The sequence below is a fragment of the Grampus griseus genome (genome assembly GCF_964374135.1).
Source record: "Grampus griseus genome assembly, chromosome: 20".
In the NCBI taxonomy this organism is placed as follows: domain Eukaryota; kingdom Metazoa; phylum Chordata; class Mammalia; order Artiodactyla; family Delphinidae; genus Grampus; species Grampus griseus.
The window spans coordinates 43,202,355-43,226,642 of record NC_139014.1 but is presented as its reverse complement, the minus strand read 5'-3'; the positions used below and the strand labels follow the sequence as shown (position 1 = coordinate 43,226,642).

General features: G+C 42.1%; 1 protein-coding gene across 1 annotated transcript in view; it reads left to right on the top strand.

The window, feature by feature from the left end:
- The window catches only part of DNAH9 (dynein axonemal heavy chain 9), a gene marked incomplete at both ends in the record, with an annotated part of 299,172 nt that overhangs the window by 167,807 nt on the left and 107,077 nt on the right, over positions 1 to 24,288 (top strand). Inside the window, 4 exons of the mRNA XM_082678963.1 lie at positions 4,920 to 5,081; positions 9,485 to 9,681; positions 15,597 to 15,759; positions 17,525 to 17,648. Coding sequence (XP_082535089.1) covers positions 4,920 to 5,081; positions 9,485 to 9,681; positions 15,597 to 15,759; positions 17,525 to 17,648 — 646 coding nt within the window. The remainder of the gene's footprint in view (positions 1 to 4,919; positions 5,082 to 9,484; positions 9,682 to 15,596; positions 15,760 to 17,524; positions 17,649 to 24,288) is intronic.

The window sequence follows — 24,288 nt, the reverse complement described above, 5'->3', positions numbered from 1 at the left end:
CTGGGTCACGTGCCTCCCAAGCGTTAACTCAGCTACAAATGAGGAAACACACCCGCAGAGCTTACACAGCCAGCCAGGGAAGGAGCCAGGACAGAACCTAGGTCTTTCAGGTCCCAGGCCAGAACCCCTTTCCACCACGCCATTCTGTCCTTCTCACCCGTTCTTTCTATGAGGAGAACAGCATAAGACAGTTAAGGCAGCAAGAAAGACTCAGCTCCAAGCCTGTAAAACCCACAGCTCCGTGGCCCTCAGACCTGGATGGTGGCAAAGTTTGTGCATTCCCACCCTTATCTCCCATTTACTGAGTATTAATTGAGAAAGACTTCTTTTTTTTTTTTTTTTTTATCACACAATCGGTCTCTGAAATCTCACTGTGACAGGATGAGCTGGGGGCATCCCCACGCGCATCTTCCAGATGAGCAAAAAGGAGTTGAGCCATTTGATCAAATTCACGCTGCCCATAGTGGCCGAACTAAAGGAGAGAGAGGCCTTCGGTCTCCCTCACATGAAGCGCCAGCCCAGCTCCTGCCTGGACAGCGCCTTGTCACCTGTGTGACCTGAGATTCATACTCACGACAACCCTTTGGGATACACGTTATTATCCCAATTTAACAGAGGCTCGGAGAAGTTGCCAGCTGGTAGATGACGGCATGAATGGCCGTGGAGGTAGAAAAGTACACACCATGTTAGTGGAATAGCAAGTAGGTGGAAGCGGACAGTGATGAGGAGAGGTTGCGAGCAGTGAGATGGGGGAGGGAATTTGAGAACAGGGGGGATCCTTGTAAAAAGTCCGCCTTCAGTCTGTAATAAAGCTGGCGTTTACTGAGCCAGTCCTACACCCTCTGCATCTATTAGCTAATAATTTAATCCTCACAACAACCATATCAGGTAACATACCGATCATTTCCAATTTAGAAATGACAAAACCATGCTACAGACAAATCAGGTAGCTTGAGTATATTCAGCATAACTGGTAATCAGAAGCCTCATATCAAAAAACTAGACGGGGTCAACTCTACTGTGCCGGGAATTCGGGATAGCAAACACTTCCTCAGGAAGGAGGGTTCTAGTCCAGCCTGTTTTGGTGGCAACCGTGCAAAGTCAAGGAGGAACCAGGGAGGGGAGATATTGGCATGGGAGGCTAAGTCTGTTTCTTTTCCAGACTCAGGCAGCCTGAGTGGCACCCCCCGGGCTCTGTGTCCCAGCCTGGCCTCCCTGCAGCCTGCCAGCTGTCAGCCCCCTGCCCCAGATGGGGGAAAGTGCATCCCTACCGGAGCCCCTGACTCCCTCCAGCGCCGCCCCTCCTCACCCTCCTCCTCCAGAGCCGAGTTTCAAGGCCACAGCGTGGCTACAACATCCCCCTCCCGCCCCCTCCGACCTGCTTGTCTGAAGAAGGCCTGACAGAAGAGCATAAGGGGGGGGTGTTGTCCCTGGGGAGACAGGCGCTGCCTGGAGAACACACTGTTTTCCTCCATCCAGCTTGATCTAAGGCTCAATCTTTCCGACCTCCTCTGCACTTCACGCACTCTGTCCAGAAATCGGGCATCAGGACAGAATTTGATAGTGCCCTGAGTAGCAGATATCATTAACCGTTCCCATCTCAGTGCTACACAAAACTAAGACGGTGCAAAGTTTGCTCTTGACGTGCTCTCATCGACTCAGCCCTTAATTGTCAGTCAGCCTGAGTGTTCGGCTGTAACAGGGCTTATACACATCAGCTGATGGTACCCCTCGCTGTAAAACCCAGTCCCGGAGTCAGCATTCCCGGCGGGGCTTCTTCCCGCCGTCTGCACCTCGCACAGGGCTGGTACCTAGGAGACCCGGGAAGGAGACGGGCCGAGATGTATGTGTGGATGGGCCCAAAGGGACCTAATGAGATTTCTCTCTTTTTCTAAAATAAACTTTTATTGAAGTATAGCATCCAAGTAGAAAAGCACACAGGCCATAAGCATAGAGCTTGGTTGTCACAAAGTCATCACAGCTATGTAACCACAACTCAGATCAAGAAGTACAACATTCCCAGCATCCATGGAACTCCTCCTTTTTCTTTCTTCCATTCACTCTTTTCTCCTCCTTCCAGAGCTAATTACTGTCTGGACTTCTAACACCATAAGTTATTTTGGCCTATTTGGGGACTTCATATAAATGGAATCATATAGTAAATATCCTTTTGTGTCTTTGTTCAATATTACGTTTGTACTTATATATATAATCATGTCATTGGTAAAAATGAATCATAGTAACAATTTCTTTCTTTCCAACCCTTAAATCTTCTAATTTCTTTTTCTTACTGTGCTGGCTACAGCTGCCACTACAAGGAAGAGAAGTGGTGAGAGTGGCATTTTGCAGCGTTCCTAATTTTAGGGGAAAGCTTTTAATAGTTGGCCATTAAGTGTGATGCTTACTATAGATTTTTGTGGATGCTCTTTACCAGTTTAAGAAAATTTCTTTCTGTTTATAGTTTACCAAGAGTTTTTTTTTTTTTTATCATGAGTATTTGTTGCAACTTAAATGATTTTTCTATATCTGTTGAAATAATTATATCCATTTTTTTCTCCATTTTTTCTGGAAATGGGATAAATGGGATAAATGACATAGATTATTTTTGAATGTTAAATCAACCTTGCATTCCTGTAATCAACCCAACTTAGTTGTTACATGGTGAACTCATTTTATTTTCTGGATTTCATTCACTGTTTTTTTCTATATAACATTTGCACCTATATTAATAAGATTTTCCTATAATTTCTCCTTCTCCTAGTATTCTAAGGTTATGAAGTCCTCATAAAAAATGCATTGGGAAACGTTTCCTCTTTTTCTACTATCTGGAAGATTTTTTAAAACACTGTATTATGCCTTTCTTAAATGTCAGAAGAATTTAATGATGAAACCATCTGAAGTTTTCTTTGTGAAAGACTAAATTATAAATTCAATTTTTTTTTTTTTTTTTTTTTTGCGGTACTTGGGCCTCTCACTGCTGTGGCCTCTTCCGCCGCGGACCACAGGCTCCGGACGCACAGGCCCAGCGGCCATGGCTCATGGGCCCAGCCACTCTGCGGCATGCGGAATCCTCCTGGACCGGGGCACGAACCCGCGTCCCCCGCATTGGCAGGCGGACCCTCAACCACTGAGCCACCAGGGAAGCCCTATAAATTCAATTTCTTTAATACATATTAGACAATTCACATTTTCTGTTTCTTTATGTATCAGTTGTAAGATGTCAGTGTCATCAATTTGTAATTTATTGGCACAAAATTGTTTATAGTATCCTGTTGTTATCTTTTAAGTATCTGTTTTATCTGACATATGTTCTCTTTTTTATTCTGGCTATGTGTGTCTTTTCTGTTTTTCTCTTTGTATCTTCTATCAGCCCTACCAGGGAGTTATCAATTGTGCTAGTCTTTTCAGAAGAAATGGAAAAAGAAAAGAAAAGTATACCAATATTATGTGTTTGACTTTATTGGTTATCTCTATTTGATATGTTTTTTACATTATTAAAATTTGCTCTTTTCTTTATAATCTCTTTCTTCCTACTTACTCTGGGTTTGGGGTAAGTTTATTCTTGTTTTCCTAACTTCTTGACATGGCTACTTAGATCATTAATTGTCAGCCTTTCACCTCTTCTGAAATGTTTATCTTAAGGCTATAAATTTACCTCTAATTGTACCATTCACTGCATCATGCAGGCTTTTATGTGTTATATTTTTTTTCATTCGTTTCATAATATTTCTTAATTTTCCCTACGATTCCTTCTTTAACCCATGGGGTATTTGGAAGTATATTGCTTTATTTCCAAAATTTAGAGGCACTCAACATGACCTGGAAGAAGCAAACCTGTACAAAGAAAAGTAATTTTAGAAACTTATAATTCTTCTATATTAATAGAGATTTATATATAAAGGGTTATGTGGGGCACATCAGAGGGATGTTGTTGGACAGGAGAGGAGATGCCCTGGAATACTTCAGCAGAGAGCAGTGGAGCTAGATCTTGAAAGACGAGCCGAGGAAGTAAAGCAGGAGGCATGGAGGCACAAAAGTATTCAGGGTTAGAAAATAATTTGCAGTTTGTGAAACTGAAATCTAGATTTTATGGGAAGTGATGGTAAGTGTGATGAGGAAGCAGATTGGTAGTCTTATTATGTCCAGATCTTTATGCCACACGGATGAATCTGAGCATTATTCTGTCCGTAATGAGGAACAATTAAAGGACCCCTTTTCTTGTAAGACAAGAAAGAAAGCAATGAGGGCAAACAAGGCATCGATGAGCTTGAAGTTATAGGATCTGAAGTCATCGAGAGGCTCTAATCTCAGTGGTCTCCATTTTTCCTTGAAAAAGAGGGATAGGACACTGGCTAATAGTAACAGAGAGGTGACAAATTTGAAAAGAAGAGTAAATATTTGGAACGATCCCTGAGGTATATAGGAAGGAGAACTTACTAGAGGTGAATAAATGGATTACTGGCCTGCGAAGGTTAGCTATATTCATTCCAGCCCTATGTCATCGTTCTGATTTTACATAAGCAATCATCACCCAGATTAGTTTTCAAAGTGGTACTTGTAGAAGAGAAATACAGCAGAGAAGCAGCCTCACCTCTCACTGTGGTGATTTGGAAAGTAGTGGTTGAAATTCCAGGCTCTCAGGTCAGACAGACCTGGTTTCAAAACTGTGTGGTTTTGAACTAAGGCCACTTACCTTATGACATTGGGCATGCTTCCTGTCTATCTGAATCCCAAACTTCACATTATACAAAATGACTATTGTAAAAATTACTTTGTAGCATCATGGATGGTTAAATGAGCTTTTTCTGGCAAAACATCTAGTTCAATACCTGTCACATACTGGCTTCTATCAATTGTAACTGTTGTAGTTTTAAATTGCTATTCATGTTATTTTTTGTTGCTGTTTATTCTCCTTAAAGGGCATTCTCTTCTCCTCTGTGGAATGTGTAAAATCCACACAGGACCTAGTAAAGCTCTATCTGCACGAATCAAATCGGGTTTATCGGGATAAGATGGTGGAAGAGAAGGATCTTGATCTTTTTGATAAGATCCAAGCAGAAGTGATCAAGAAAACTTTTAATGTGAGTATTACCCTGTGAATTTATTTTTACATTTGAAAAATAATCATGATTATGCAAGTGATCACCCAAATGATAAAAATCTAGCCCATAGAAGATCAGGATTCGGTAAGGAAATAAAATCTGTCATTATTTTGCCTAAGTGAAAACTGCTGGAGCAAGAAGAGACACACATTAATCATAGAATCTTGGTGTTGTGAGGCCTGTGCAGACCATCTGATCCAATCCTCGTCCTATATTAATGCCTCTCAGTACCATTGCTCAGATTGGTCATCCCAGATAATGCACCAGCATCCTTGGAAATACACTATCCTGTCTTTCCAAAGGCAGCCATGTTGGAATGGCAAATGGCTGGAAATTTAGAACGATTTTGAAATTTGGAACCTTTGGAACAACTTTAAAGACTGGAGATTTATTTAAATAATTCTCTGAAATTCATTTCCCTGTCTACTAATCCTAGGTCTACATGACAAACCTTCACATATTTTAAGACCATTTATCTTGTCCTTCCTGGGTCTTCGCTTTTCCAGGCCAAAGAGCCTCTGTTCTGTTAGCCATTTCTGACAAGACTTATTTCCAAACCCAGAGCAATTTGACATCATCTGTATTACTCTTCCATCAGTTCTCCCCTCTGAAATCATGGTGTCTGACTTTCATCACACAACCCAAGTGGAGTCTGACCAAAATCAAGACCATCATTCCCCTCTTCTTATATACTATAATTTTTGTTAACTGTGTTTGCCAAAATGTGTCTTGCTAAACAGTTGTACCACAATATACTCCTTGGAAAGAAGGTATCCATGATGAAATAAGTTGAGAAAGTACTTCATATTTTTCCTATCCCCATAACATTTTATTGTTTTTAATTTTTTAAATTGAAGTTTAGTTGATTTACAATGTTGTGTTAATTTTTGCAGTACAGCAAAGTGATTCAGTTTTTTATATTCTTTTCTGCTATGGTTTATCACAGGATATTGAACATAGTTCTCTGTGCTATACAGTAGGACCTTACTGTTTGTTCATCCTATATATAATAGTTTGCATCTGCTAATCCCAAACTCCCAATCCATCCCTCCCCACCACCCTGCCCCTTGGCAACCACAAGTCTGTTCCCTATGTCTGTGAGTCTGTTTCTGTTCCGTTAAGTAAGTTCATTTGTGTCATATTTTAGATTCCGCATATAAATGATACCATATGGTATTTGTCTTTCTCTTTCTGACTGACTTCACTTAGTGTGATAATCTCTAGTTCCATCCATGTTAGTGCAAGTGGCATTACTTCATTCTTTTTCATGGCTGAGTAGTATTCCATTGTGCAAGATATATGAGAAAGTACTTCATATCATAGCCCTCTCTTGGAAATATACAGTACATTCAGCACATTAAAGCCCTGAAAATCTTGAATAAGCCTGATTTGTGCATCATTTCCCAAACATATTGGACCCTAAAACTCTTTTCCCTACATAAAACCTACTAATAATTTGAAGAATGAATGATTGATAGAATATGCCCCGGAAAGCACAGGTATATGTTAACACAGCCTAAGATCTTATGACATTTCTTAGTGTCAAAATTACCCCACAACTAACAGTGAGCTTTCTGTTGAACAGAGCACCAGATTTTCCACACATACTGCTTATCTATCCTCTCTTGAACTTAGAATAATCAAATCTTGTATTTAAATATACCACGCTGTCCCTATGCTCACCTTGTTAGGTTTAGCTCTATATTTTTTCCTGATAAGATTCTGGGTCCACCTCTGAAGATATATACAGTTTATTCCAACCTATATGACAGCTTTTTGAATGTTTGGACAGCATTTTAAGTAACTTATCTCAGTCTGCTCTTTACTAGTCCAAACACCCTAAATTCCTCCACTTGTCCCATCCTTTTTAAATGGCCTGATGTTCAGCACTCGCACATCATAGCTGCCTCTCCGTGAGCATCGTAGAATTTGCCAATTTGTGTGTTCATTGTTAGCTCTGCACATGAGCCCTGACTGTCTTCTCAAGTTGGTCTGAGCTAGCACTTTAGAATAACAACATTCAGTCTTTGAAACAGAAGTTCCTACGTGGGTCTGTCTACTAAGAACACATCCTTTTGATCACAGACCTAGATATAATTAATACTGCCATCATCCTTCCCCAACAACATTTAAAATGCCAACCTGAAGCACCCTGGCTATACCAAATCTTTGTATTGGTATTAAAGAAAAGTTGCCGATACCCAGCCATAAAAAAGAATGAAATAATGCCACTTGAAGTAACGTGGATGGAACTAGAGATTATCATACTAAGTGAAGTCAGTCAGAAAGAGAAAAACAAATACCATATGATATCACTTATATGTGGAATCTAAAATATGACACAAATGAACCTATCTATGAAACAGAAACAGAATCATGGACATAGAGAACAGACTTGCGTTTGTCAAGGAGGAGAGGGTTGGGGGAGGGGTGGATTGGGAATTTGGGATTAGCAGATGTGAACTATTATATATAGAATGGATAAACAACAAGGTCCTACTGTACAGCATAGAGAACTATATTCACTATTCTATGATAAACCATAATGGAAAAGAATATTTTAAAAAAAGAATGTGTGTGTGTGTGTGTATATATATATATATATATATATATATATATACACACACATGTATAACTGAATCACTTTGCTGTACAGCAGTAATTAACACAACGTTGTAAATCAACTATATTTCAATAAAAAAGAGAAAAGTTGCCAAATTTCCAACACAGAATTGATACAGTCCTGTTTCCACCGTTAAAAGCTTAAAGTTCTCTTATTTGTGGCCATTATATGATACAACATCACTGTTAAGAAATCTTTGATTCACTGGGTGGGTTGGTTTTCTCTCTTCCTTCTACACATCTGGCTGTGATCATAAAATCAGAGCCTTGTTTTGTTCATCAGAGAGTCTTTGTAGACCAGGCTTTTCAGAACTGCACTTTCGTTGTTCTTCTGCCAGATCATTAGTGTAAATTGACTGCCATCAGAACTGCTTCCCAGTATATTAGCCCATTTTCAAACTAGGTAGATGTATTCCCATATCCCTTTCCCACATGTTTTCCTCAACCAGCAAGAATGGCTCTCCTGCATCACATTAAATCTTATCCAAATGTCTGGACATTTGTTGTTACTATCTAGCAAAACCAGCATAGTTTAAAGGTTTTCTATGGCCCTGAAACCACCTTCAAAATATAATAACTCTTTGATATTTAACTCTTTCTACTTCTTTCTTCTTATAACCAAGCAGCAGTCCTGGCTTCTTGTAGATGTCGCTGTTATCCTCACTTTCCCTCCCTCCATTAGGTTTGATGCATCTTGTCCCCTGGGCTCACAAGACTAACCCTACAGTGATGTATGCCCTGGGTAATGCCTCTGCTGTTGAATAGCATGCTGATTTCCCCCTTCCCAGGTGGATCCTCCATTCTGAACCTTAGAAAAGAACAGCAGGTGGGGACAATTGTTCATGCTGGCATAAATTCCTACTTAGGCATTAGCAAACCTATTCTTTCTTGGGCTTAATTCCTCTACAATCTCCACCTCTTGAAGCCTCAAACATTTGCATTTGATAAATAAATAGTTCCTTTCTGAATTAAAAAAAAAATTAGCTGCCTCTTGGAAACTTAAAAGATAGACTGGTAGTGAAGAGACATAGACCCCTATCTTTTAAGTCAGTTGAGTTTTACTGGGTATTTATTAAACATGCTAAGGTTTGTCCTGTGGGCAAGGGCTGACACACAGTAAGCCCAAATCTTTAAAAATGTTTTATAAATGGGGGTTCTGCTGTCAATGTTTTAATATTAGCATTGTCCCCATAAACGAATCAGTCACCTAAGGACGGCTCATGGCACATTTTTCAGAAACCAAACCCTCTGGGTTGAGCCTATAACGTTGGGGCTGGCAACCTATAGTGTGCAGTCTCACAGGAAATAGAAAAGGATGTTCTATGACACTGCTATGTGTTGGGAAGCAAGACCTGTCTGAATGGATGTGGGAGAGGTGAGGCCATTGGACCAAGGACTGGTGCAACCCAATCCTAGTGAAAGAGCCCCTGCGGAGGGAAATGCACCCGTGTGTCCCCTCCACTGCTTTGCTCGGACAGGGCTCTTACTGTACGTGAGGGAAGGGCACCTCCCACCTTCCATGTCCCATCCTCAGCCCACAAGGAATAACCAATATCATCTGTGACTTCTCATACGTCGTAAATGAATGTTAAACATACACGTTTTAAGGGCTTCTCAAGAAAAATGGAAGTGTTGGAAGCAGGACTGATAATTTTTAGAGCATGCTCAGAGAGAAAATGCAAACGAGGTGTCTCCACTCTGTGTGGAACCAGAACTGAGAGTCACTAAGGAGGGTCCCTGTCCCTGTGTCTCATCACCAGGATCTCAAAGAGACAGTGGAACAGACCCAAAGCCTGAACATGTATTGCCATTTTGCAAATGGTATCGGGGAGCCCAAGTACATGCCTGTACAATCGTGGGAACTTTTGACCCAGACTCTGGTGGAGGCCCTGGAGAACCACAACAAAGTCAACACAGTGATGGACCTGGTTCTCTTCGAGGACGCAATGCGCCATGTGTAAGTGTGCTTCTCATCATGCCTTTCCTCAGCTGTCTCCTCTTCCCAGTGTCAGGGGTCTCATTTGGGCATTTGAGGACACTTGGATGAAACCGGGAGAGCAGCTACTGCTTCTGCCATGAAGGTCAAGATGGCGGCTGGTAGGGCAGCGGCTGTGGCTTCTACCACTGGCGGTAGCCGGGGCAGCATCATGATGAACTCAGGAGGAACTGGATTTATTTCCTTGTCTGCCATTTAAGTCCTGGGCCTGATCATGGTGACACCAAGGGAAAATGGGAGGTCATAAAATAAGGCACAGAGCAGCTCAGGACCTGCACTCCCAACTCATACTAGTCCAGTGAGATTGAAGGTTTTAAGTGCACATATTTCACAAATTAACTACCTTTTTGAGTCTTGCTGCTATCAAGTGAACCATGGAGAGCAGTCACCAAGCCTCCCAGGTAGTTTATACTCACACTGATGCTAATCCTATACTGTTCTTCATATTCCCCAATCCGAGGTGCATTGACCACCCCTCCTGCCTTCTACAATCTCTCCACCCTGCCCCTTGCTACCCAGAGTCTCCAATAGCAAAATCCACTTTATCTTCAACTTCTCTGAACTTCCACACTGAAGAATTCTAACTGAAACCTAACTGAACCCTGCATTGAGGAAAACAGTTTTTTCTTCCCCATTCTATGCACCCCAGGGCCTAGAGAGAGGTACGGACCCTCCTTCTCCCCCACCCCACCCCAGTGGCATATTTAAACCATTTCTCCTTTTATCTTTTATGAACCCCAGTTCTTTTGAAGCACAAGTACCTGGACATCCCTACTCATCACCCCTCCTTGTCACTGTCATCTGCTGACATCCTGTTGCTCCCCATCATTTACCACCTACCTCAGTGCTTGGACCACTTTCTCTCCTCAGCCACCCCTTTCTTCATTCCTGGCATCTGTGTGTCACCTGGTCTTTCTGTTCCTTGGCCTCCTTAGCTCCAGCAATGTTCCTTACATCCCACCTCAGCCACTCACTCACGTGTTCCTGCCCTAGGAGTTCTATCATCAATAATGAACCCACATCCAAAATCTCAAATTCAAACATCCCACTCATTTGTCTCTCCTACCCCTCCACTAACCTGCTCTAGTTTTTATTCCAGCTGTACTTATTTCCCAGTTTTACTGAGATACAATTGACATATAACATTGTATAAGTTTAAGGTGTAAAACATAATGATTTAAGTATATATTGCAAAATGTTACCACCATAAGGTTAGCTAACAACCATCACCTCACGTAGTTATTTTCCTTGTTATGAGAGTCTTTCAGATCAACTCTCAAATACACAATAGAGTATTGTTAATTACAGTCATCGTGTTGTACATTACATCTCCAGAACTTACTTATCTTATAACTGGAAGTTCGTGCTTTTTGACCCCTTCACCTAATTCCTCCACCCACCTCTGGCAACCACAAGTCTGACCTGTTTCTGTGTGTTTGGTTTTATTAGATTCCGCATATAAGGCAGATAATACAGTATTTACTGTTCTCTGTCTTATTTCACTTAGCATAATGCCCTCAAGGTCCATCCATTTTGTTGCAAATAAATACATTCCAGCTATTCTCAAACTTCATCAAGACTTCATTTCATGGAACCACCTACTTTCTCAAACTCCTTTATCCTTCTGTCCACCATGTCTTTACTTTCCTCGACCACCATAGACTCCATCACCCAGTACAAGCTCCCCTAACTTTCCTGTCATTGCATCCATGTGACAAAGCTCTACACTAGCTAAACCTCACTATCTTCTTTCTCCACACCTGCCCCTAAACATGTGGAGATTATTGAAGAAAAACCATCATCATGTTGACTTGATTTTCTTGCGATTGTCAGCCACAAATTTCAAGTGGGCCCTCAACTTTGCTAGAAACTCTCCTCTATGACCCTGGGCCGATTGCTGTCTTCCCCTTTGTGTGATGACTGCATCACACGTTTCTCTCCTCAAGCTTCTAACATCTCTCCCCTCTCTTTATTCCCAATTAATGAGCACAATTTTGCTGAGATAATGAAAGCAGCCAGAAGACGATTCTCTCATCTCCCTGCCATCAGATCGAACAGCCTCTCTGTATCCCACCTGCATCCCACCCACAAGTCCTGCCTTCTGTACCATTTCAGCTAAGGAACCATCCCTGTGCCTACCTGAGGCCAAACGCTCTACGTGTGCCCTGGTTCCCATCTCCTATCACCTTCTTAGTGACTTTACTCCCTCCTGCAATGATCCTTCCCTCCCTCTTCTCTCTCTTCTTTTTTTGGGGGGCTGTGCCTCACCACTTGTGGGATCTTAGTTCCCTGACTAGTGATTGAACCCACACCCTCAGCTGTGAAAGCACCAAGTCCTAACCACTGGACTGCCAGGGAAATCCCTCTCTCCTCTTTTCTCTTTCCTTCTCTTCCCTCTTCCCCATGATCAATTCATTCATTTCTGGATCATACATATCAGCATACAAACATGCCATGTTATCATTTATCAAAAAAAGAATAAACTATTCCTTGACTCTTATATCTCTTTCACCCCCTACCCCTGTTTCTCAGCTCCTATTCAAAGAAAAACTCATCAGAAAGGTTGCCTTTACTATTCATACTTTCTTGCTTCTCATCTGTTCCTTGGTCCATTTCTTACCACTTGAACAAAGAAGCTCTTATCAAAGTCACCACAGACCAACCTCTGGCTAAAGTCGGTTGTCACTGCTGTGTCCTTACCTTATATTATTTGACTCCCCTGCTACATTTGTCATGATTAATCACTCTATTAATTTGTATACAGCCAGCCATCCATCCATCCAACACCTATTTATTGATTAGATGGTCTTAGTATGAGTGTAGGGATCTTTGTCTTATTCACTGCTAGATCCCCAATACCTAGGACAGTGTCTGGAACATAGCAGGTACTCAGTAAAATTTCTTAGCACATCATATAAGATAAATGATACAGAGGAAAACAGAAAGGTAAAAGGGATAGAGAGTCCTTGGAGGTAAGTGCAGTTGTAAATAGAGTGGTGAGGGAGGCTTCACCAAGGAGGCGGCATTGGATCTGACATGTGAGACCCGCACTGAACACAGCTCACCACGGACTGGTGCACGGTGTTCTTCCTGCATCAGTTCTCTTGGGCTTCACAAACACCTTGAAGAAAGTCAGGTCTACTATTATCCCTATATTATAAATAAGGGAACTGATACCCAGAGAGATGAGGGAAGTTGTCCAGCATCACACACACCCCAGGAAGAGGTAAGCCAAAGCCAACACTCATGCAGAGTGTCCGCTCAGGACCGTCACACTACAATGCTTCATACATTCTCCTAATCCAGTGTAAGCTCCTTGAACACACAGACTCTCTTGCTCACTGCTGAATCTCCAGTACCTTGGACAGCGTCTGGTGCATGGCAGATGGTCAGTAATAAGGGTTTTAGGGTGTTTGTTCACTAATCTGGTGAAACTTCAGGGAGTATTTTCCCTCCTCTCTAAGAGCTACCAGAGCCTGTGTCATAGTCTTGGAATTGAAGAAAATCTTTATCTTTTCAGGGTAAATGTAATTTGGGAGAATAGCAAGTGATTCAGTCAATGTGGTTTCCAGCATGGGTGATCAAACTGCCTAATACTGTTCTTAAGGAAAAAATAAGACGATGAAAACTGGCTTTTCTCCTGAGGCTCCTAACCAGGCTCTGAAGATAGTTTCCAAAGAGAAACCTGAGCTGCATTAGCAATGGCAAAATAACTGGAATAATGAACTGCCTTGAGGGGGACAATTTGGAAGAATAAAATGTATCTGGATGTATAATTTCCTGTACGTTTGTTTTAAAATATCAATGTCCCATGACTTCCTTCTTGCACTGCCCTTCCCTCCCCTCCCGGGGGCTCCTTGATCCTCTTTGTTGCCTCTACCCGCAGAGAAAGCAGAAGCATTCCCCTCCTATACCGGAAAACAGAATGCCGAACAGCCCGGTGAGAAACACAGGTGACTAAGCTGTCGGCGTCGCTCCACACAGTGCCCCGACGAGTCTGTACGCGCTCTCCCAGGAGCCCCAAGGGCCAGGCCCAAGTTCTAATCCTCATTCTGCCACTAATTGGCGGCGGTGCTTTGCGAAGGACACAACTTCCCCAAGCCTCAGTTTCCTCCTCCATGACAAGTGCTTCGCACTTACTAAGCGGTCCATGGTGTTAATCTTTATCTTTCCGCTGTTGTTTTCTTTTCCTAAAAGCACCATTTGCTCTCCTACTGACTTCCTTCACCATTGCAGCACATTCTCGTTCTACTTTTTCTGAAAGCTTCACACTAGATCTTTCCCCCTGCTTTTGGCATTATCTCTGTCTACCCTTTTCTTCGTTTTTTTCATTCCGACGTGTGTTTTTCTGCCTCTTTTTTCTCTTAGAATCGCTTCACATTTATTGACAAAAAAAGGAACTTCAGATGTACTTCTTTTGTGCCCCTTCTTCTGTGCATCTTATCGGTTCTCGTGCATGTGTGTGTGTGTATGTGTGTTTAGTCTTCAATAAGCCAGCTTCCTCCAGCTGTGCTGTGGTACATTTTCAGCTTTTGTTTTTAATCTCCCAGAAACTCAGTAATGGGCTTAACTCTGACTGCCTTGGTTTTCTGGCCCAGGAATCCTTTAGAATATTGATCTTCTTTTTAGATTCTGTAATTTAAATGCAGAGTCCTTTGCCCTCGTCAGAGGTTGTTAATGAATCCCCAGCTGGAACCCAATGCTGACAGTTGCAGACTTAACCATTCCTTCTTTGGAAACTTCAGCACTAATGATGCATTTCCATTTAGATATTGAACAGCATGGACCATGCTAAGCTGAGTTCAGGCCTTCCAGAATAGAGCTGGGTGTTGGGTGGCCCGCAGAACCTACTTGGACTTCTCCTCCCCCATGCCTGCCTCTCTCCTCAGTAATCCATTCCTGTCCCCTCTTTTTTTGAATCTGAAGAGAGGACCTGGATATCTTAGCACCATATTTTCTCCTTTTATCATTGTAGCCAGGCACCATCTCATGTAGACACAAAGCAGATGATTCCTTGCACCTACCTCACCTCAAATGTGATGCTGAGTATCAGGTCTGGGGTGTTCCGCTTACATTTAACAAAAATTTCTTGAATGCCTTTAATGTGCTAGCACTACAGAGAAAACAAGATGAGTATACACACTCTTCAGATGTCTAGAAACCATGGTTTAATAAGGGAGCAAGAGAAGCGTACACCTGTCTGATACAAGACAGAGTATCACAACTAAATAATTATAAACGAAAAAGTAAAATCATAAAAAGAGCTAAAAGTAGTCAGTAAATACCTTCTGAGTATTTAGGGGAATAAAATGTCACTACATAAATTTAGTGACATGCAAGCCCTCCACAGCGGCTTCATCACTGGTTATGTTATCCCCAAATACACTGGCTTAACTTGCACATTCGACTAGCACAGTCTAACATATTCTCACCCTCCAGTATCATAGAGTCAATTTTTGATCACTTCTACCTAAGAAGAAATTGATGCCACCATTCTGGGGGCCAGTTTTTCAGTATTTATCAAAAGTCGTGAAAAGTGTCTTACTAGGAACTTACCCTGCAGCCATAATTAGACCTATAAACCCAGGTCCCTCCTGTCAGCATCACACATGCCCTCCAATCCTGCCTGGCTGCCTTGGACTCTTCCTCCACCACCACTGCTTCACCAGAGGCTTTGGCTTAAAGCAGAACAGGGCGACCTCAGTCCACTCAGGCAAGAGGTGAGGCGAGGTTTGGGGACAATTTAACGCCCTCTTCCCAAGCTCAGCCCAGGATGTGCCTGCAAGGAGGGCTCCCGTCCTCACCCGGACCATTACGCCTGCTCCTCACGGAGGGAAGTCTGATCAAAGCCCTGTGCCTCTGCTTCCCTCCCTCAGCTGCCACATCAATCGCATCTTGGAGTGCCCGCGGGGAAACGCTCTGCTGGTTGGCGTAGGGGGGAGCGGCAAGCAGAGTCTGACAAGGCTCGCGGCTTTCATCAGCTCCATGGATGTATTCCAGATCACGCTGCGGAGAGGCTACCAGATTCCTGACTTCAAGGTAGGGGGCCGGCCGCTGCGGGGGGAGGCTCTGTCTCTCCCCAACTGCCCACGACTCCCTGGCACCCTGCATTAGCTCTTCAGCTCCCTCGCCCAGAATCTCCCCTTAATCATCTGTCCACCTTCTTCTTAGACTTTGGGCTGGCGACTGGAGGTGCTTAGACCCTGAGAACACCGACCTTCCCAAGGTCTGCATCTGGGAGACCTCAGCTGCTTTAGGTGCATCTGTAGGGCCTCAGCTCTCACCCAAATCGGAAGCACAGCTACATCAAATTCAGCACACAGCTCTCCAGCGGCCCTAGCAGACAGAAGGAATATTGCCCAAGTTTTATAAGAATTGCATATATTAAAGGATGGGTTCAGTAACCACCAGCCGCTGGGACCTTCAGTGACATGAAGGACGTAAGGCACTTAGGAGCCACAGCGCACACTCTGAAAGTGGAGAAAGGCATTAAATACGACCCTCAGAGGTCACTTTGTCCAGTCCCCTGTTTTGATCCATGGCCAACAATAGAGGCCCAGTAGGGAGTCATGAGGTCATTTCCATCAAGATGCTGCTCTTGCTGTCCCTGGGAGAATTCCAGCCTGCACAGAGCCAGACCCGTCCACCCGACTTCATAATCTCTCAGCTGGTCAGGCTCACTGCTGCTCTGAAACCACAGCTCAGCCTCTTGCGATTGGCCGCATCTAAGGTCATACTCCAGGTTCACATCAGGTCAATCTTTAGTGCTTCCAAAAAAGAAAAGACAAGATAGTGCTCATGAGAATCATGTGTTTACAGAATGATCTAAGACACTGGTTCTCAACCTTGGCCATGTACTGGGATCCCCTTCAAATAATAGTGATGCCTGCATCCCACCCCCGAGAAATCCTGACTTAACTGTTCTGGGGATTGGCCTGGGCATCAGGACAGTTGAAAGTAACCTGGGTGATTCTAAGGAGAGCTGGGAAACACTGTCTTAAGTGATTCTGTAAATGCGTTGGTTGAGAACCACTGATCTAAAAGGAAGTTTATTAATGTTAAAGGGGAATTATTTGGACACAGAGGAAGCTCTGCTATAAGGAAATGTATGAGGCTGATATAGAATGAGCTTTGAGTCGTGTGAGAGAGAGATGACTAAGATTACGGACCAACGGCTGAGCTTCGGGAAAGGGATGCATCAAAGGAAGCAAGAGTGACCAAGCTGGAAAAATTCAGGGCCTGGCATCCTAGCCCCAAACGTCATCTACCTATAGTTTTGAATGGATGTAAGTTCCTACCAAATGATTGTGTGTGCGTATGTGTGAGTGTGTGTGTGTACGTTCCCCAATATATTTTTTAACAGCAAAAGTCTTTGCTGGAGCTAGCCATAAGGACATAAGACTCTGCTACTATATGATATATTCATCCCCTAGGCCAGGAGGCCCAAGTACATGACTCTTCTGTCAGGACCAAGAGCAATCACTTGCCTCCCGGGGCAAGCCATTCATTTGTATGATGATATAAGTAACACAGATGAACAGGGGAACATCTCTGTCCTTTGGAAAGCTGTCACCTGTTTGCACAAAGCAGGAGCTCTAGAAGTTAATTCAGGAGCCACAGTGGTTGTATGAATTAAAGATCATCATTATTTATTCTACTTGCTCACCTCTATTGGGATCGAGGCCTGGGAATGAGGCATATTTTCCGGCCTGTGAGTGCAAGATAGCACTCCTCCCTCCCTCCCATTGCTGGTGTCTTATCAGGAAAGCCCTCTTCTCAGAGATCTCTGACGTTGTTTCTGCAGGCGGACCTGGCCAGCTTGTGCCTGAAAGCCGGGGTAAAGAATCTCAGCACCGTGTTTCTCATGACAGACGCCCAAGTAGCTGATGAGAAGTTCCTTGTGCTCATTAATGACCTCTTGGCATCTGGTAAGAGACTCTCTGCACTTGAATGTCTCTAACCAATTCCTGCTGGAGTTGGAGTCATTCCAAGGTGGAGATTTTGTTCTAGGTCAGAAGAGCGAGGTCATAGAAATGAGGGAGAAAACTGACACAGCGGAGAACTGGTTCATCAAGGTCCTTCTAGGATTGCTGCTGGGCCTGCTGTCTTTTATTCTCCTTACATGCAAAACAGACAGTAGTCTTATGCCTTTCTTAGTGGGACTAGATATGACAATAGGGGGAAAGTAGGTTAGGGCCTGCAGATCTGCTGAGTCCAGAGAGCAGGTGCTGTTCCCACACCCAAGACAGAGAGAAACTGGGATTTCAGGGAGGGAAGGCATTAGCAGCAACATACACACACATAGTACCTGCACACACAGAACTTACCCAAGAGGGCAAGGTTAGGTTGCCAATTTAATTAATCAAGGATTCAGAACTTTATGAATTTTTCTTAGATTACAAAGAACTTGACAAAGGCTGTCTCAACTTCCCTGGGACACTATCAGTGCAAGACAGGACTTCAGTGGAAAGTTCAGTTCTTGATACTTTGCTGCCCTTATGTTTTTAGGGATTCAGGACTTATGCCAACCATTCTAGAAAAAAAGTTTAAGTATACACATATATGTATATATAAATATACATAAACATACACAAGATATATATATGTATATATACCCAAGAAGATAAAACAATATAGTATAAAAATTATGCATTTTCAGAAATTTGAGGTGTATGTATATTTCTGTTAATTAAAAGGAGAATATGATTTCCTGACTCTTAATCCAAATTTAGCCTCTATAAAACCACCTCTTATCTGGGCTAATAAAATAGTCAGTGCACAGATGTTCTGAACAAAATTTCTGCTTCCAGATTTCCATTTCAGAAAGCCTGTTTCTCTACAATTCACCTCCTGGCTCTCTGACTAAATCCTCTTTAGTTTATGAAGTCAAAGGACCGTGATCACAATATACTTCTCCAAAGTGTATTCCATGTCATATATAATATATTTCAGGATGGCTCTTTCCATGCAATCTCTAGGAACTTCACTGCTTCAGAATCGTTGACTGCTTCAAACTTTGTGCCCTTGTACCCCAGGCCATTTTACTATCACTTCCATGACAAGCCTCTGGTCTTTGGTCCAGACCATGCACTAGCAGGCTCTGTGAGCAACCTTCAACTTCCTCCTGATGAGGACCAGAGTCGCATCAGGTTGGGACTGATGGCTCCAACCATAACACTGATCCCACCCTCTCGTTCCTTTCCCAACCTGCCCTATTTAAGTTAATTTCATATCCAGGAATTTGCCTACTAACTCTTATACCTTTTCTCCTCCAATCCAACAAATTGTCCTTTTCTTAAATACTGTCTTTTTAACATCCCACCACCTTCTACAACAGTATTTCACCTACAACACTGCCTCACCTTTTGTTATTTTACCAAATAATGAGAGACGGGTCCAACTGTCCTCCCACCCTGAAGCTGTGCCCTAAAGTCTAATTTCTAAAACAATCAAAAAAGGTAAAATTGTGCTTCCAAAGACTTATAGCTTTGGAGATGCCAGGCATGTTGCCAGCCTCACCCTGTATCTCATTTGGCTCCAATCCAGCCAGGTCACCTTCTCCTATAATAACGTCTGAGACACAAACGATGTTACACTTTTACCAATTGAAATTTTATTCCTCAATTAAGTATTTTAAATTTTTCATTTAGAAAACAACTTGTTTCAAGTTCAGATGAATTTTTGAAGCCCTGCCCAGTGAAAACTTAATGCAATCAGTGTGCTTCAAAGTCATGGAATTTCAAACTCACATTTTTAAGGCTTCTATACAAAAACAGGATTTACACACACATGTTAAAATGGAGCTACAATTAAAAGTAATACTTTTCTAATCTTCATCCCTTTTATCTTAACCATTTTGACAGGGAGAAGTGAGCATATCTGAGTTCTAATTTTCCCTGTCAGATAATTTCTGGCTAGAAATTAACTGACTGCCAGTCCAGGCAGAGCTACAGAGATTCCTCAGAGCCTCCCCATCCACTTAGTTTTTCAATTTTATGGGGTTGTGCAATCACTGCATTCTTGGATAACACAGTAGAGACTAGGAAACTATACATTGGGCTACCTTGTCATTAGCTCATCCCTCTCTAGTCATCTACAAATCCTATTAGGTTGAAGATAAGGTACAGTGAGCGAATTCCACTGATTCAACACTCCCCCAAAACATCTTCCTCAGTGACCTCATGATCTCGCGCCATAGGCTATCTGCTTTCCTCCCACACTTCTTTAGTTCATTGTTTCATCCCTTGGTTTCCTGACACCATTTCCAGAATCAAACTGTATTGGTAATTCAGCACATAAATCTCACCTCTGACACCACCCAAACATTTCAGAACCCATCATTATGCCACTTGCATCTCAGTTTGGTTACAGACTGACGGTAAGAAATCCTCACTGAAAGTTAAAAAAATAAATCAAGTTTCTTAGCAAAAGCAACATAATTGTATAAGAAGCAGGGTGGCCACCTAAATCAGAGTGAATGAAGCCTATCTTTCAGTCACTTTCTTTGGCTACCAGAGTCCTTAATGGGGCTCATGAAGCTTCTAGTGAAACTATGCATGAAATGTTGGCCCTTGCTGAGTCTGAAAAGTTCAATTCTTGCTATGTCCTTGTTGCCCTGTATAACAATTCCTGAAGAATGTACACTGGCCATCAAAAGCAGGTATTTAAAAACTCTCACAAAATTTGTTCTCTCTTGGTCCTCCTTCAACCAAACTCAGCATCAGCACGGGCCCATCCTAATCTAAAGGGAAAATAGAATCCTTTCCTGGTTTTTTGGTACAGCACGCCTGCCTCCAGGTTTCCAGCGGTTCCAGAAAGCCCATTTTACTGCAGTCCCAGCTAGGAAGACCTAGTCTGCTCCAGGTGTGGTGCCTTTTCCTCTCCTTACTCTGCCAGATTTCATACTTCATTTTACTTTGGGATCTTACGTTGGGATTTCCTTTTCGCTTTTCAAAAGGCTTAATTGTTCACTCCAAAATTAATATTTCTCTTCCCTGGCTCAGACTAGATCACTTTGCATCTATTTGTGTATTCAAAACCATTTATTAAGCTTCCGTGTTCCAGTCAGTAACCTCTGTGTGGTCTATTGGAATAGTTGATAACCAACTGCGTCCCCTCTCTTGTAAAGCCATATGCCTCATCTCTGAAACAGACTGTCCTTATTACGTTTGGGCCAAATCTCCTCTTGGAATGTAAAACACGAAAAGATCCTCTCATCTTCCAGGTGCTTTAGGATTAGAGGCAGGATTGGCATGTTCGTGATCTGTACACATCACATGAGAATGTGAAGTCTGGAAATATTTGTAACAGTCTTGGCATTGGATTGTTCTCCTCCCATGAGCATCTAGAACTGGATTCCCTGATAGGCCATCTATGCTTTACACAAGTTATATTCTGGCCCAGTTTCTCTGAAAGGAAAAAAGACAAAGTGGCAAAAGAGAAGTGGCAAAGGTGGCAAAGACGACAAAAGAGAAGCCATTAAGCATGCATCTGACCTCCTAAGCATACTTTGTGGTCTCAGGGGATCTGTTTACCTCATGCGTCCCCAAACCATAAACCATGGAAATTTAAACCAGCACCTGGTTGCTTCCAGCTGCCACACAGAAGTGCCCAGAGCATAATGCAAAAAGATGCTTGAGTAACAGCTTTTCTTTTCTTCATGTGGTACTAAATTCTCATACAAGTTACTTGAGACTATGTCTCTGTGCATTCTCCTCCATTACTAACCTCTCCCTCCCTCCTCTCCCTCATCACCTATGTCCAAGAGATAATCAGTTGCCACCAGTTTTACCCCCTAGCTATTTCTGAATCCGTTCTTCTCTGTCATGACTACCACTGATCTTTTCATCTTTTGCTTCAACAAATGCAGACACTTCTTTTTTTTTATTTTATTGAAGTATAGTTGATTTACAGTGTTGTGTTAATTACTGCCATACAGCAAAGTGATCCAGTTATATATATTCTTTTTTATATATATTCTTTTCCATTATGGTTTATCATAGGATATTGAATATAGTTCTCTGTGCTATAGAATAGGACCTTCTTGTTTATCCATATTCTACATATAAAAGCTTACATTGCAGACACTTCTTAACTCACCTCCCTACCTCTCAGGGAGGCCCACCCCCATCCATTCTCCTCACTGCTTCCAAAAAGGTCTATCAAACTATAATTCCTTCATCAGTTCCTAAGTGAATGCACGATAAGCTGTTTTGTACAGAAAAAAAAAAAAAACAGCTGCCTTGGACCTGCTTCCTTCCTTCCTCACTAGCTTACCTCCCCATTATGATCTAGTAATTCCCACCTCCTTGAAATAACACACTGGACTGCCTCCTGACACCCTTACTGGCTCGCACCATTCCTTTTGAACCTCGTGCCCTTCTCCTTCTTTCTCTGGATTAACTTCTACCCATAGTACAAGACTTATCTTGGATGTTATCTCTCTGGGAAATCTTCACTAATCCACTGTCACCACGAGGAATGAGAAACATCCGTCTGTGTTTCTCTAACATTCAGTGGATGCACACACCACCATTGTACTGAAACGACATTGTAAACTTATGAAAGGTAGAGACCGTGTTGTCTGTTGTTGGTTCATTTTTTGTTATGAAATAATCCAGAGGTACAAAAGATAAGGATTAAATACCTACTACCCAGTTTAGGAAATAAAACAACACTGATATAATTATAACTCTCTGTAAAGACTGTGTTATTTTCACCATTTACATTGTCAGCACTGAATGCATCTCCTGGCCCATAATTAGCATTCAAGAGGTATTCGTTGAACCAAGGTGTGTAATATCATGAGAAAGATGTGTCATCTTACATATTAGATATTACTGTTGAACACGTGCTTTGAGAAAGTTTACAGCCATGCAGAGAGAGGGCCAGGGGTCCTGAGATAGTCACCACACTCCCTGTTTTTTCTCCCTTGAGACCAGGGAAATGTTTCTGAAAAAATGTTGTTCCTGGGTGGGGTCAAAGCCCTTAAGCCATTGTGATGCTAACTGGTTCCGCAGAATAACCCTCAGCTTTGCCTTTTTTATTACCAAGCTCCAACTAACCAAACCATCTTAAATTATCTCAAAGCACTGTGGCCTCTGAGAGCCCCAGACCACACAGAGAAGATGATGATGAGTCTGACTTGTAAAATATCAGGACATGTTAAGGACCGCAAGAAGCCATTCTGCACTAGGCAGCAGAAATAGGGCTTCCCAACTTTAGGTCACAAGGGGAAACTCTTCAAATATTTAAATAGCCTCTGCCTCTGTTCACATCACAAAATCCCCTCTGGCACTTCAGTCTCCTGCTTTCAGTATGACTACCTACATCACACAGTAAGTGACGGGAATGTTGTCAGGAGAAACTGGAGGAACAAACCTGGAAATGCAAACTTTGCTCCCAATTCAGAGGTGCTCAGTTCCATCTGGTGATCTTCCTAAGGGATCTTGGGAATTGTGTGACAAATACCTGCATCTTAAGAACATGCAAAAAGGCTCTAAAAGGCCTGGGTGTTTTCAATATCTTGGCACTTAAAGGGATCATATAAACTAGGGCGAGCACACTTTTTCTATAAAGGGTCAGAAGGTAAATATTTTCAGCTTTGCAGACCATACAGCCTCTGTCACAACTACTCAGTTCTGTCATTGTATTGGACAAATAGCCATAGACAATATCTAAATGAATGAGTGTAGCTGTGACCAGTAAAACTTTATTTATGGACAACAAAATTTGAATGTCATGTAATTTTCATGTGTCATTAAATAGTATTATTTTAATTTTTTCAACCATTAAAAATTGTAAAAACCAGGCTTCGCTTGCAGGCAGAGATAGAGGGCCAGATTTAGCCTATAGATCATACTTTGCCTCCTCAAAAGATATAAATCCTACATATTTCAAAAAATAGAAAGGTGAAGAATGCAGACTCTATTATTACAAATATTCTAAGACCAAAGGGAATTCAGGTTCTCACTCTCTAACGTACTTATAGATAAGAAAATGTAGATTATCAGAGGGGCAAAGGAGAAAGGAATTCAGACCGCTGCAGGCAGTCAGCCCCAGAAGTATGAGTATGGCTCACATCAATTCCATTTGAGTATTTCTCTTTTTAAAACTTCCCTGAACTCCTCAACTCCCAACACATGCTAAATATCATTTCATTTTTCTAGCTGTTTTCTCTGATCCCCTGTTTTTATCAAATAAGGCTGAAATGGATTCTTCCACTAGTAAGACCTTGATTTTGACAAGTTTATAGCACTGGGTATTTTGTATGCATGCTATGAAATAATGAATGGAAATTAAATCAAGTTTGTCCAATTAAGGGAAGAAAGTAAATGATCATTTTCATGATAATTCATTTTTTTCATTTTTCCCATTTAAACAATTAAGTTTAATTAGTATAAAACTCTAACCCACCTCTTGGCTGGATTAGTGTTGTCAGACTGTGAAGGCCAGAAATCTGTTGGAAAGTTGAGTTTCCTCCAGATACAGTAGTTCAAGGAAGAGCAGCAGCTTCAGTAGTGAAAAGAATCACAATTCCCATCACTCAGATTAGTCAGAGGCCATTTG